We start from the raw sequence: 14056 nt of genomic DNA, 5'->3' as shown, positions 1-14056 counted from the left end.
TCACATCCACAAAAAAATTTATTGTATGTCTGTGGTTGCATCTGCACTATGTTATATACAAAGATATCCTAAAGAGAAATCCTAGACTAGTAAAGAGAAACATCAGAGATAAACACTAGAGGAAGAATGGGTTCATATTAGCCCATGTGCAAGAAAATCACATATATTTGACACATTTGGTCCTGGTGTTGCATTATAGGATAAGCAATGGACTGCTAACCACAGGTTGGCTGTTGAAACCCACCACCTGCTCCTTGGAAACCCTATACAGGGACACTATAAGTTGTAACTGACTCAATGGCACTAAACAACAACATGATATATTTATTTGATATATATGATATAAATTTTACATGTATTTATATAAGAACCATTAATTCATACTGATAAATACAATATAAAATTACCAATTGACCTGAGATGTGTTCAGTCAAAAAAAAGTTCACATTTAGCAAATACAAAGTATGTACTAAATGTCAACCGTTGTGCTAAATTTTTATAGGCATCGACTCAATTGAGCCTCATAATAACCATCTATTGTGAGTATTTCCTTTGTATTTTAAAGATAGGGAAACTAAGAAAGAAAATATTTAAGTAACCTGTCCATGATGTTACAACAAAGACATGAATCCTTTCTTGTACTTTTGCATACCTTTCCTGGAGGAACACAAATTGTGTTCCTTCTGAGAACAAAATGAAATTTGATGGGGCAAGATCAGGACTGTAGAGTAGGTGGGGTAAGGTTTCCTAATGAAATTCTTCTAAGACAGCTGTTGCTACTCTTGAAGAAAATTCCTTAGCACAACTTTCCTGACTTTTTTCTTACCAATGCAGTTTTCCATCTTCTTAAAACTTCTTCCTAACAAGCCTCATCCTGTGTCCTTTAAGAAAACCTACCAAAACTACTCCTTTGGGACCATTGAAAACAGTCTCCATAACCTTGTGAGCTGACCTCTGTCTTGAATGAAAGTGGCCCAGCTAATCCCCTTGGAGTCACTGTTTTGATTGGACTTTTTTTTTTAAGGCACACTAATGAGACTAAAGGAGCTCTGGTAGCGTAGTGGTTATGAATTGGGCTGCGAACCGCAAGGTCAGCAGTTTGAAACTAGCAGCTGTTCCACGGGAGAAAGATGAGGCTTTCTGCTCCCGTAAAGATTAATAGCCTCGGAAACCCTGTACAGGGTCGCTATGAGGAACCGACTCAAAGGCATATAACAATAACAATGAGACTAAGACAAATAAATGAATTAATGGGAAAACTTGTCTGCAGCCATCCACTGATCACAGACACATATGCAAACATGTTTTGTTTGGAATAAATCCATGCATGTGTGAACTGGAACCTGTCTGCCCTCATACTTCTTTATATTTCTTTCTTTGTTTACAGTAAGCCTGTAAACAAGTTTCTTCAGTTGCCAGTTCAAACTTGTTATTGCTCCTAGGTACTGTTGAGTCAGCTCTGACTCATAGTGACCCTGTCATTGGTTTGAGCAAGAAGGGAGACTTTGTTATGTAGGAGATAGGACATTTTAGAATCTAAGGACAAGAAAAGTAATGACTTGGAAAAGAATAGAATCAAGAACAGAAAGCCTTCAGGACTTTTGGATTCATTTCAGCCTCTCAGTGTTATTCTCTTTCTTCATTTGACCCTATATTCATTTATTCAATATGTATTGAATGCCTATTATGTTTGAGGAACTATTCAAGTGCTGGGCATAGAGAGGTGAATAAAAAAGTTTTCTGCCTTCCAAATCTATATTCTAGTGAGGATGCAAGTAAAGAAAAGTAAAGAAATGAAGGTAGTTTCTGAGTATGGTTAGTGTTAGGAAGGAAATAAACATGGTGATATGACAGAGTATAACTGGGGAGGTGCTCACTTCAGTTAAGAAGGTCAGGGAAAGATCTCTTGGCAGATAACAAGAGGCTGAGAACCTGAAGGATGAGAAGGAGCCAACTATGTTAAGAGCAAGGAAAAAAGGTATTTTGGTCAAATTCAAAGATCTTGTGAGAAGACCGAGGATGGTGGTTGGAAGAGCTGAAAGGTCAGTGTTGAGTGCTGTGAGCTAAGGGAGGAGAAGTACAAAATGTGATAGGAGAAGCAAGGGAGTCAGAACTTGCAAGATTCTGAAGTTTCCATAAGGAGTTTGATTTTATTTTAATGGAAAGCCGTTATTAACATTTAAGCAGGAAATGCTATAAGGTCGGTTGTTTTACAAAGGTCACTATGAATAGTAAAAAAAAAAAAAAAAAAGTGGTGAGAACATTAAAATGTTATGGTACTCGCGTTAAGAGACACAGGATACTTGAATCACAGTGCTGGCAGTGGAGACAAGGTAATATATTTTGTAGGAAGAACATGAAGAACTTGCTAATGGATGAGGGGCAGGGAGGAATCAAGGCTATAGGGACTGGTAAAATGGTAGTCCCATTTTTAGAGATAGGGAGAGAATGGGGAAAGACCAAGTTTAAGAAAGAAATCAAAATTCCAGTTTGGAACAGGTGAATTTGAGATATCCAGTGTCCATGCAAGTAGAAATGTTGAATACAGAAAGATGTACAAATCTGGAGCAACAACATATAACATATAATACTTAAAGCAAATAAATAATAATATTTAAAGCCAGGGAAGTAGATGCTGTCATATAGAAAAAGAGTGTTGGCCAAGGTGTGAAGCAACTTTACAGATAGGAGTTCCTGGTGATTCAGGCCATTGGGCTGAATATAGTCATCCCACTGCTCCCAAATTTACATGTTATAGTTCGAATTATTCACTTTATCAGTCCCATTTCCAACATTCTGGGAATCTGATAGGCTTGGCTTAGATCAGTTGTCTACCAAGATCCAATTATTAATGAATGGGGGGTAGAGGCTCTTTCCCTGAGAAAGTCATTGACTTTCAAGCTGAGCAGACACTTCAAAATTGATCTAAAATTAATTCTGTAGTTAAACTAACAGCTGATTTTTGTTTTGAACAAATAAAGTCATTATTACTGAATGTTTGTTTTCACCCTTTGCTATAGAGTGTACCACACCACCAACAAAATAACTGTGACATGCTGCATACCATTATTAAAGCGCTGAGAAATTCAAGCTACAGCTTAAGTTGAGCCTAACTAAGTACACTCTGGAATCCTGGTGTGGTGCTCGCTATAGGATAAGCATGGGACTGCTAACTGCAAAGTCCGAGGTTCAAACCCACCAGTTGATCCTTGGAAACCCTATTCCAATTCTCTGAGTCAGAACTGACTTGAGGTTACTTAACAAGAACAAGAACATTCTGGCCAGAAACCAAATCCAACCCACTGCCAATGAGTTATTTGGGACACATGGTAACCCCGTAGGACAGAGTAGAACTACCAATAGAATTTCCAAAGCTGTAAATTTTTATGGATGCAAAGTGCTACATCTTTCTACCATGGAGCAGCTGGTGGATTCAAACTGTCAACATTTTGATCAGCAGTCAAGCGCTCTACCCATCATGTCATCAGGGTCCCTTACATTCTGAAGATGCATGTAACTAGCTGGGCTTCTCTCTTTCAGTGTCCTCTGAGACCTCTGCCAGCTTAGGAGCTGACATAATGCCATATCTTCTGGTGGATGATACCTCAGGAGACCAACCAGTTAGAGACAAAGACTCACTACCTCTCATGCTGCCAGCCTGGAAAGGTAAATTCAATGTCTGAGGAAGGATAGCTGTTAGAACTGTAGCTCTCGCTCTGGCACTGTGCGTCATCTTGCTCACCTTCCCAGTAATTGTTATGCTCTCAGCTCTGTTTTCAATCTTCTCAACATTTTATTCTTAAATTTTGTATAATATTTCTTATATCTCATATAAATGAGGAGAAAAAATATAGATAATTTTAAAAGTAATAATAAATTTTTGGTGTTGTTAAGTGCTGTCCAACTCATAGCGACCCTGTAATTGGGTTTCTGAGAAGTGGCTGATGGGTTTGATGTTCAAACCGACCTTGTGGTCCAGTGCTTATTCTACAGTATCACAAGATATAAAATAATAAAGGTAAAATATATATTAAAGAGCTCATGCAATGACAACAAAAAGAAACACAACACAATTTAAAAATAGTGTTTCACTCAGTTGTGCACAGGATATCTATGAGTCGCAAACAACTTGGGTTAACATACTGGACTACAAGGTCATTTGAACCGCAATTTCGGCGGTTCAAGCTCACCAGCTGCTTCTGTGGCGATATGGTTTTCCTTTTAGCGTCGCTATTAATTTTTAAAAGGGAAAAAGGAATTTCCCCACAATACACAAGGAAGCAACAGCCATAATAGTGTCACTGATTTGAGTATCACTGCTGTAAAGAAGGCACTGTCCTTATGGAATTCAGACTTTTTGGACCCATGGATGCTGGAAGAATCTGCCCCACCACCACCATCACCAAACTATTTCCCTAAGATAATCTTTAAATCTGAACGCAAAAATATCAACTGAAATCTTCTTAAAACCAAACAATAGTTTAGCTTAACCAGTAAAGAATATCTGCCTTAAGCATCATGCTCTTTCAAGATCTATGTATATATATGGCAACAGCAACTCGAAATAATAGATCAGTGCTTCAGGGGCAGTGAATTTATGTCATTGTGGAAGGGACAACTCAGAAAAGAAGGATGAGAACTATTGTACAACTTGAAGAATGTAATCAATATCACTGAAACTGAATTGTATGAGGGTGAGTCAAACAATATTGCTACAAAATCATAGAAACATTTATTAAACAAAAATATCAAAATCAGAAACCATTGTTTCTCAACATATCCTCCTTCTAGGTTTGTACACTTCTACAGGTAGTGTTTCCATCTCTGTAACCTTTCCTTGAAGAATTCTGTACTCTTTAATTTACATGTGGTAAGTAGGTAAAATAATAAAACCAGAAATCAAACTTTTTCAAAAATATAATTTAAAACATTAAGGAGGTATGCACTCCTTAGAATGATCAACCAGGACAAAATTCAGAAGAGCTAGGAAAGAAGGAGGAAGGGAAACACAGGGAGGAAGTGGGTAAGTGATTTTACATTGTGGGTAATGCAATCAGTGGCATGAAAAAATCATTTGTATTAACTGTTTCCAGTCTCTATCATATCCACTAAGAGACAAGTGTGAATACTAAGAACACACAAACATACAATCATCAATTAAATATTAATACAGCAACACCACAAAAGAGGAAGACCCCCAACGAGATGGAATGGCCAGGTGACAGCATCGATGGACTCAAGTGTGGCAACAATAATGAACTTGGCCCAGGATCGGGCAGTGTTTCGTTCTGCTGTGCATAGGGTCGCTATGAGTCAGTACTGACTCGATCGCACCTAACAACAACAACATCTCTGAGAAAACAGACAATTTCAGCTAACAGGCAGAAACAAAGTGCCTCAAAGAAGTGACCAAAATTTAGAGTCGGAAAATATTATAACAGAAATGGTATCAGAACTACTTGATAAAGAATATAAAAGAATGCTATTTAGATTCCTTCAACAAATTGAGAGAAAGATTGACAAAAGCAAGGAAGAATTCAGGAAAATAATACAAGAATGAACTGACAAAATAAATAAAACACTGGAAACTATACAAAAACAATTAGAAAGCCAGAAGATTAATACTAAGACTTCAGAAACAGATAATACATTGAAAAGGCAAATACATTGAATCAATGGAAGGCCGACTCAGGAAGCTTGAAGACAGACCTGTCAATACTCATCTTAGAGAAGAACAGTTAGAAAAAATAATTTAAAAATCCAAAGAAAGCCTAAGATTTACGAGGGACACTATCAAAAGGAATAATTTATGTGTGATTAGAATTCCAGAACAGGAAGAGATAAATAAAAGAGTAAAGAAAACTGTCTAAGAGTTGCTGGAAGAAAACATTCCTAACGTAATGGAAATTGGGGTACCTTCATCTCATGATCGTGAGTCATAACCTGAGCAAGGTGGTCAGAGGGTCCGGAAGCAATCTGTAAATCTTTCTAATCTGCAGTGGTATACAAATCCCAGTCATGGTCCCTTTCCTGCTTCTGTAATCTTCCCTGGGACTGTGATGAATTGATCTGCCGCCAATCATGACTTTGTGAGGAATTTCTCTTCTGTAGTAAGTTACATGGATATGAATCCTTTACACATCATATGGCTTCATGCTGATGGTCTTCCTCATGCAGATGATTTGTCTTTGTCTTGTCTGTGCCCTGATTTAGATTTAATAAAGGAATGTACAGAATATATTTTAATTTGGAGTCTTTTCCTCCCTAGAACAATTAAAAACCCTATTTTATATTTTCATCAAGAGAATGTACTTTCTAGACAGGAAGCTGGGTCATACCTGGAACTATATTAAGAGGCCTCCAGAGTTCCGTTAGCACCTATTTTCATATATTTCATGAATTTTCTCTTACTCAAGATAGACTCTTGTGCTCTGGACAAGATATGATAAAAGACTTAATGGGTTAAGTATTTACATGTAAAAAGCATCTCCTTTTATCGTCTCCTGTATCTTTAGGTAAGAATATAAAAACTCAACCATCTTTGAGCAAGATGAGCAAGAAGGAATTAGAGGACAATTTCTTCCGACTTTGTGAAGAGCACATGTTGGTGAAGGTATTTTCTTGGAAGCAGCAGGATGAGCTCAAAAGGTATCTCAACTTTTCATAAGTCTTTGAAAGTTGTGTGTATTCCAGACCTCCAACCCACTGAATAAAAGAGAATACAGGGTAAGACTGAGGAATTCACACTGACCCCCTAAGACAGGCAGCATCCCTTAAACAAACAATAAATAAGGGGGAATCTGATGCAGACCGTGCAGACCGGTCAGGAGGTCAAGACCCTGTGGGCCCAAGCGTTGTTGACCGTCCAAACCATAGGCTCTGAGGATCAGACTTTAGCTACCTAGTAGACATAGCAAACTGTCCCTCATCTGATTATTCAGTAATGCTTGTTAGTAATCTCATACATGAGCCCTGGATATCCACAGACAAATGTAAAAACCCTCCCTAAAAGCCGAGACTGTAAATTCCAAAAAGGCAAGACCACCCCCCCCCATCCAAAAAAAAAAAAAAAGCTAAAGAGGATAGAGAGAAACACTGTTAACTGATGATATATGGAGAGGATAATAATGTAATGAAACAAGCTATATGAATGGTTGAATGTGAAGCTGATGATGTGCCCTGTAAACTTTCACTCAATCCAAAATAAAAACATTTAATAAAAAAAAAAAAAAAAGAGAGAATACATTTTTTCTGAGAGAGCTAGGCCAGAAAATTAAACTATTTCAAGGAAGTTTGGCTCCAAAAGTAATTACTGCAGTACCATTGCTTTATTCTGTTTTCCTGCCAAACATATCGATAGACTGTAGCCACAATGTCATTGTTGAATTGTCATCCCTAGAACGGTGTTACCATCCTTTCAAAGAACTGGGAAGGCATAACACGCAAAAGAAGTTAGAAAGACAAAAGGCTTAAGAAAATAAAGGATAAGTTTATTATAAGCATAGGCGTTCTTACAGAGAGGGTTAAGAAGAAGTGTCTACCTTGCAGAAGGAATGGAGTGGAGTCCGGAGTATAATTTGGCTTCTTCTTTAAAGACCCATTTGTCTGTGGTGTGGGCTCACTCCTGGTTTGAGTACCCCCAGGGATACCAGATTACCTTGAATCCTGTTTTCTCTGGTTTCAGTTTATCTTTAACTAACTTCATTTCTCCTTACAATAGTATCCCCTCTCACCTACCCCTCCCCGCCTCTTAACTACCTTTATTTCCTCTGGCAAACCATCTTTCCTCTCCTACCATCCCTCTCCTCTGATATTCCTCATTGCTGAGGTTGGTTTTGCCCTGCTGAAACAGGCCATTCCTACAGTGACTTGAGCCCAGCTTCTTTCCCAGTTCTAAGTATTTAATAACAGTGGATCCAGAACTTGGGCAATACCATTTCAACACGCAGAGAAGGAGACTAGGCAATCAGGCTGAATCCCTTCTTTCATTTGGTTCCTACCCCCAGTCACAGAAGACAGGGATGCCAGAGAGGAATAGTCAAAATCTCAGAGGAAGGAAGGTGTGTAGGGGCAAGTAGAAGTTTTAGTTAGGTGCCCTCAACCTTTATTTACAAAAAAAAAACCCTTGAATTTATTTAATATGTAGGCATGTTGAAGTGTTTTGTATGTATTCACCAATTTAATACTGCTAGCTCATTAAATGCTATATTGTTGTTGTTGTTAAGTGCTGTCGAGTCAGTTCTGACCCATAGTGACTGTGTATAGGGCTTCCAAGGAGCGGCTGGTGAGCTTGAACCACTGACATGGTGGTTCAAAGACCTTACAGTCCAGCACATTAACCCAAGTTGTTTGTGACACATAGCGATCCTATGCACAACAGAGCGAAACTGCCCAGCCCTGCACCATCTCACAGTTGTTGAGGTCCTGCAGTTGAGTCCATCGCTGCTGCCACAGTGCCAATTCATTTTGTTAGGGGTCTTCCTCTGTTTCTCTGACCCTCCACTTTACCAAGCATGATATCCTTCTCTAGGAACTTGTCCCTCCTGATATGTCTGAAATCTGAGAGACAAAGTCTTCCCATCCTAGTTTCTAAGAAGCATTCTGGCTATACTTCCAACACAGATTTGTGTGTTCTTCTAGAAATCCAATATCCTTCTCTAACACCATAACTCTAACACCATTACTCAAATGCATCAATTATCCTACAATCTTCCTTATTCATTGTCCAGCTTTCATATACATATGAGGCTATTGAAAATAACATAGTATAGATCAGGTGCACCTTAGTCCTCAAACTGACATCTTAGCTCTTGAACACTTTAAAGAGGTCTTGTGCAGCATATTTGCCTATGCAATATATTGTTTGATTTCTTGACTGCTGCTTCCATGAGTGTTGACAGTGGATCTGAGCAAAATGAAATCTGACAATTTCAAAATTTTCTCAGTTTATCATGATGTTAATTGTTGGTCTCGTGGTGAGAATTTTTGTTTTCTTTACATTGAGGTGCAATACATTCTGAAGGCTATAATCTTTGATCTTTATTAATAAATATTTTAAGTCATCTTCACTTTCAACAAGCAAGGTTGAAGTTGTATCATCTGCATATCACATTCCAATCCTGATGCTACATTCTTCTTCATATAATTCAACTTAGATTATTTGCTCAACATCCAGATTGAATAAGCAGGTGAAAGAATACAACCCTTGTACACACCTTTCCAGATTTTAAACTATTCAGTGTCCCCTTTTTCTGTTAGAACAACTGCCTCTTGGTCTATGTACAGGTTCATCATGAGCATAATTAAGTGTTCTGGAATACCTGTTCTTCGCAATGTTATCTATAGCTTGTCATGATCTACACAGTAGAAAGCCTTTGCAAACTATTAAGAGGAGGAACAGAAAAGTTAAGAAAATTGCCAAAAGTCAGAGCAAAGCTGACACTGAAATATACTATGTATTGGAATCCTAGTGTGGTGCTAACTGGACAGTTGTTGATTCAAACCCACCAGTCCCTCTTTGGAAACCCTATATAATGTCCCTATAAGTGACAGTCCTGGTGTGGTGCTGTGGGATAATGCACTGGATCTGTTTGAATCACTAAGTCAGTGGTTCTCTGGGGTTGAGAACCTGAAATCTTAAGGAGTGGAAAGGAATGTGGACAGAGTTGGAAATGGTGTTAGCCTAGGCTTGAGGGGAGATGGTGTTGTTGTTGTTGTTAGGTGCCATTGAGTCAGTACCAACTCATAGCAACTTTATGAACAATAGAACGAAACACTGCCCCATCCTGCCCCAACCTCACAGGCACTGTTATGCTTGAGCCCGTTGATGCTGCCACTGTGCCAGTCCATCTCATTGGGGGCCTTCCTCTTTTTTGTTGACCCTCTGCTTTACCAAGCATGATGTCCTTCTCCAGAGACTGGCCCCTCCTGATAATATGTCCAAAGTATGAGAGACAAATTCTGACCATCCTGGCTTCTAAGGAACATTCTGGCTATAGTTCTTCCAACAAAGATTTGTTTGTTCTTTTATCAGTTCATGGTACTTTTAATATTCTCTTCCAAAACCATAACTCAAATTCACCAATTATTCTACAGTCTTCTTAATTTATTGTCCAGTCCCTGGAGAAGGACGTCATGCTTGGTAAAGCAGAGTGGTGGTGGTGGTGATGTGCCATGGAGTCGGTTCTGACTCATAGTGACCCTGTACAGGGTTTCCAAGGCTGTAAATCTTTATGGGAGCAGAAAGCCTCATCTTTCTCCCGCAGAGCAGCTGGTAGTTTTGAACTGCTGTCCCTGAGGTTAGCAGCCTGATTCATAACAGCAGAGTAGTCAATGAAAAAGAGGAAATCTCCCAATGGCTAGAGTCCTGTTGTGGCGCTGAAGGATAAAACACTGGACCACAACGTTGGTTTCAACCATAAGGTCAGTGGTTCAAACTCACCAGCCACTCATTGGAAACCCTACACAGGATCACTATGAGTCAGAACCAACTTGATGGCACTTAAAAACAACAACAACCTGGCTAAATGGTGGCGTGGTGTGCCTCGTGACCCTGTAGGCCTGAGTCATAGCAACCAGGACCATAACTTTTAAATTAGCTAGATAACATGTAGCTATTTTCAGCAGGGACTCCGGATATGGCAGTATATATATCACAGAACTAGACTGTGAACCACAAGGTCAGCAGTTCAAACCCACCAATTGTTCCTCAGAAACCCTATACAGAGTCTTGATGAGTCAGAACTGACTCGATGGCACTTAACAACAAAAATTTTCAGAAAATTATTAAGGACTTGTCCAGGCAAGTTCCACAATTCAAATGAAAATTTGAGGGCAAAAATTTGAGGGCTTCCCAGTTGTAAACTACTTTCAAACACATTCATCTCGAGGGCAAAAGTGTCTGTGCTTGCTTTCTCCTCAGAATTTGTCATGGCCATATTACTGGTTTAATGGCTTAATGAAGTCAGGATTTATGTCGAGATTCAAAATGGAGTTGGGTTTCCACTCTAGAGTGCAGGCTTCCGGAAACTAAGTGCTTTAACATTTAAGCTCTAATATTTACATCCCCCTTTAAAAATTAGTATTTTTATTTGTTTTATAATACTGAAAATTTACTATTGCTGACATTGTTTGGTACCCTCAAGTATGTACTAACTAATAGCAACCTTATGCACAATAGAAGGAAACATTCCTCCGTCCTACACCAAGTTCAAATTGTTGCTATGTTTGAGCCCATTCCTGCTGTAACTGGGGCGGGGGGGGGGGGGGGGGGGTCTTCCTCTTTACCAAGCATTATGTCCTACTCCAGGGACTGGTCCTTCCTGATAAAATGCATATGGGGCTATTGAAAAATACCATAGCTTGGATCAAGTGCACCTTAGTCCTCAAACTGAAATCTTTATTCTTGAACACTTTAAAGAGGTCTTGTGTAACAGATTTGCCTAATGCAATACACTGTTTGATTTCTTGACTGCTGCTTCCATGAGTGTTAATGGTTGATCTAGCAAAATGAAGTCTGTAACAACTTCAATATTTTCTCCATTTATATGGATGTTGTTTACTGGTCCAGTGGTGAGGATTTTTGTTTTCTTCAGGTACAACCCATACTGAAGGCTGTGGTTTTTGATCTTCAATAGTAAGTGTTTTAAGTCCTGTTTACTTTCAACAAGCAAGGTTGTATCATCTGAATATCGCAGGTTGTTAATGAGTCTTTCTCTAATCCTGATGCTACATTCTTCTTCACATAATCCACCTTCTTGACTTATTTGTTCAGTATAGAGATTAATATATACGGTGAAAGAATACAACCCTGATGCACACCTTTCCAGATTTTAAGCCATTCAGTGTCCTCTTGTCCTGTTCAAACAACTGCTTCTTGGTCTACATACAGGTTTCTCATGAGCACAATGAAATGTTCCGGAATACTCATTCTCCACAGTGTTGTCCATAGCTTGTCATGATCCACACAATCAAAAGTCTTTATGTAGACAGTAAAGCACAGGTAAACATCTTTCTGGTATTCTCTGTTTCAGCCAATATCTACCTGATTTCAGCAATGATATTCCTCGTTCCACATCCTCTTCTGAATCTGGCTTGGACCTCTGGCAGTTCCCTGTCAATGTACTGTTGCAGCCATTTTTAAATTACTTTTAGCAAAATTTTACTTGCGTGTGATATTAATGATATTGTTTGATGATTTCCCCATTCCATTAGGTCACCTCTCTTTGGAATGGGCACAAATATGGATCTCTTCCAATCAGTTGACCAGATAGTTGTCTTCCAGATTTCTTGGCATACATGAGTAAGTGCCTCCAGTATTCATTTTGTTGAAAATTTTCAATTTGTATTCCATTAATTCCTGGAGCCTTGTTCCTAATCAATAACTTCAGTGCACCTTGGATTTCTTCCTTCAGTACCTTTGGCTTTTGATCATATATTACCTCTTGAAATGGTTAACACTGACCATTTCTTTTTGGTACAGCTACTCTGTGTATTCCTTCCATCTTCTTTTGACAGTTTCTGCATCATTCAGTAGTTTGCCCATAGAATCCATTATTTCAAGTCTAAGCTTGAATTTTTTCTTCAGTTCTTTGTGCTTGAGAAATGCTGAATGTGGTCTTCCCTTATGGTTATCTAACTCCAGGTCATTAAACATTTCATTATGATATATGACTTTGTCTTCTGGAGATGCCTTTGAAATGTTCTGTTCCTCTCTTTAACCTCATTTCTTCCATTTGCTTTATCATCTCTATGTTAGAGAGCAAGTTTCAGAATCTCTTCTGACATCCTTGTTGGTCTTTTCCTTCTTTTTTTTCTTTTTCATGACCTCTTGTTTTCTTCCTGTATGTTTTTTTAATGAAATTTTTCTATTTAAATTTCATGAAATATTAAGGCAGCCAAAAAAGAAATGAAGATGGACTCAAAGTCATTGTTGGCATACAGATGTTAGAAAACAGTAAGAAAAATGGTTTCATGTTCTTTTCATTTGCATAGAAATGTGGCTAACGGCAAGAGTCACCTCAGGATCACAGTTCAAAGCTACCAGCTGTTCCATGGGAGAAAGATGAGGCTTTCTGCTTCTGTAAAGATTTACAACCTCGGAAACCCTGTACAGGGTCACTATGAGTTGGAACTGACTCCATGGCACACAACCACCACCACCAGTACAGATAATACCCATCTGAGACATCAGTTAGTAGCTCTTTTGGTTTAAGTTTGATTCAAATTATGGTATCTTAGAGCTATAAGATAATTTTCCAACACATTTTCCTTGCTCACCCTATCCATATGCCTCCTTTTGAGCTTCTATCAAATGATGAGACAGATCTTTGAATATACATCTTTTTTTTTTTTTTTTTTAAGTTTTTTCAAGAATTCTTTCTAATGGTGATCTTGAGGTTTCCTTACAGGTAAACCTAAAACATTTTTTATTTACATGAGATGGTTATGTTCTAATTCCTTTACAGAATCCTGCTCCCAGCTGTGTTAACACTTCTGGATGGTTATTTTATGTCATCACACAATTCTTTTGGTCTTCAGATATTATTGTCTAATGAATCAAATCTGTTCTTGAGATTATATCTAAATTCAGGTGGGAAATGTTCAAGGTCATACTTTGGCTCCAGTGAATTTGCTTTAATTTTCTTCAGCTACAGCCTGAACTTGCATCTGAGCAATTGATGGTCTGTTCCATAGTCTGCCTCTGGCCTTGTTCTGGCTGATGATATTGGGGCTTTTCCACAGATGTATTCTATTTGATCTCTATGTATTACATCTGGTGAGGTCCGTGTGTATAGTCTTTTATGTTGTTTAAAAAAGGTATTTGCAATGAAGAAGTCATTGGTCTTGAAAAATTCTGTCATGCCATCTCCAGCATCGTTTTTATCACCAAGGCCATATCTTCCAAGGATTGATTCTGCCTTCCAATCACCAGTAATTATCAATATATCTTTTTTTTTTAATTAAATGTTTTTATTTTGGATTGAGTGAAAGTTTACAGGGCACATCATCAGCTTCACACTCAACCATTCATATAGCTTGTTTCATTACATTGATT

At 38.4% G+C, this 14056-nt stretch overlaps 1 protein-coding gene across 1 annotated transcript in view; it reads left to right on the top strand.

The window, feature by feature from the left end:
- Positions 1-3578: 3578 nt before the first annotated feature.
- The window catches only part of RPGRIP1 (retinitis pigmentosa GTPase regulator interacting protein 1), a 97895-nt gene continuing 87417 nt past the window's right edge, over positions 3579-14056 (top strand). Inside the window, 2 exon segments of the mRNA XM_006835541.1 lie at positions 3579-3666; positions 6516-6648. Coding sequence (XP_006835604.1) covers positions 3579-3666; positions 6516-6648 — 221 coding nt within the window.

Source organism: Chrysochloris asiatica, unplaced genomic scaffold (genome assembly GCF_000296735.1).
Source record: "Chrysochloris asiatica unplaced genomic scaffold, ChrAsi1.0 scaffold00017, whole genome shotgun sequence".
Lineage (NCBI taxonomy): Eukaryota > Metazoa > Chordata > Mammalia > Afrosoricida > Chrysochloridae > Chrysochloris > Chrysochloris asiatica.
The sequence above is the reverse complement of the archived record's forward strand: the minus strand, read 5'-3'. Positions and strand labels throughout refer to the sequence as shown.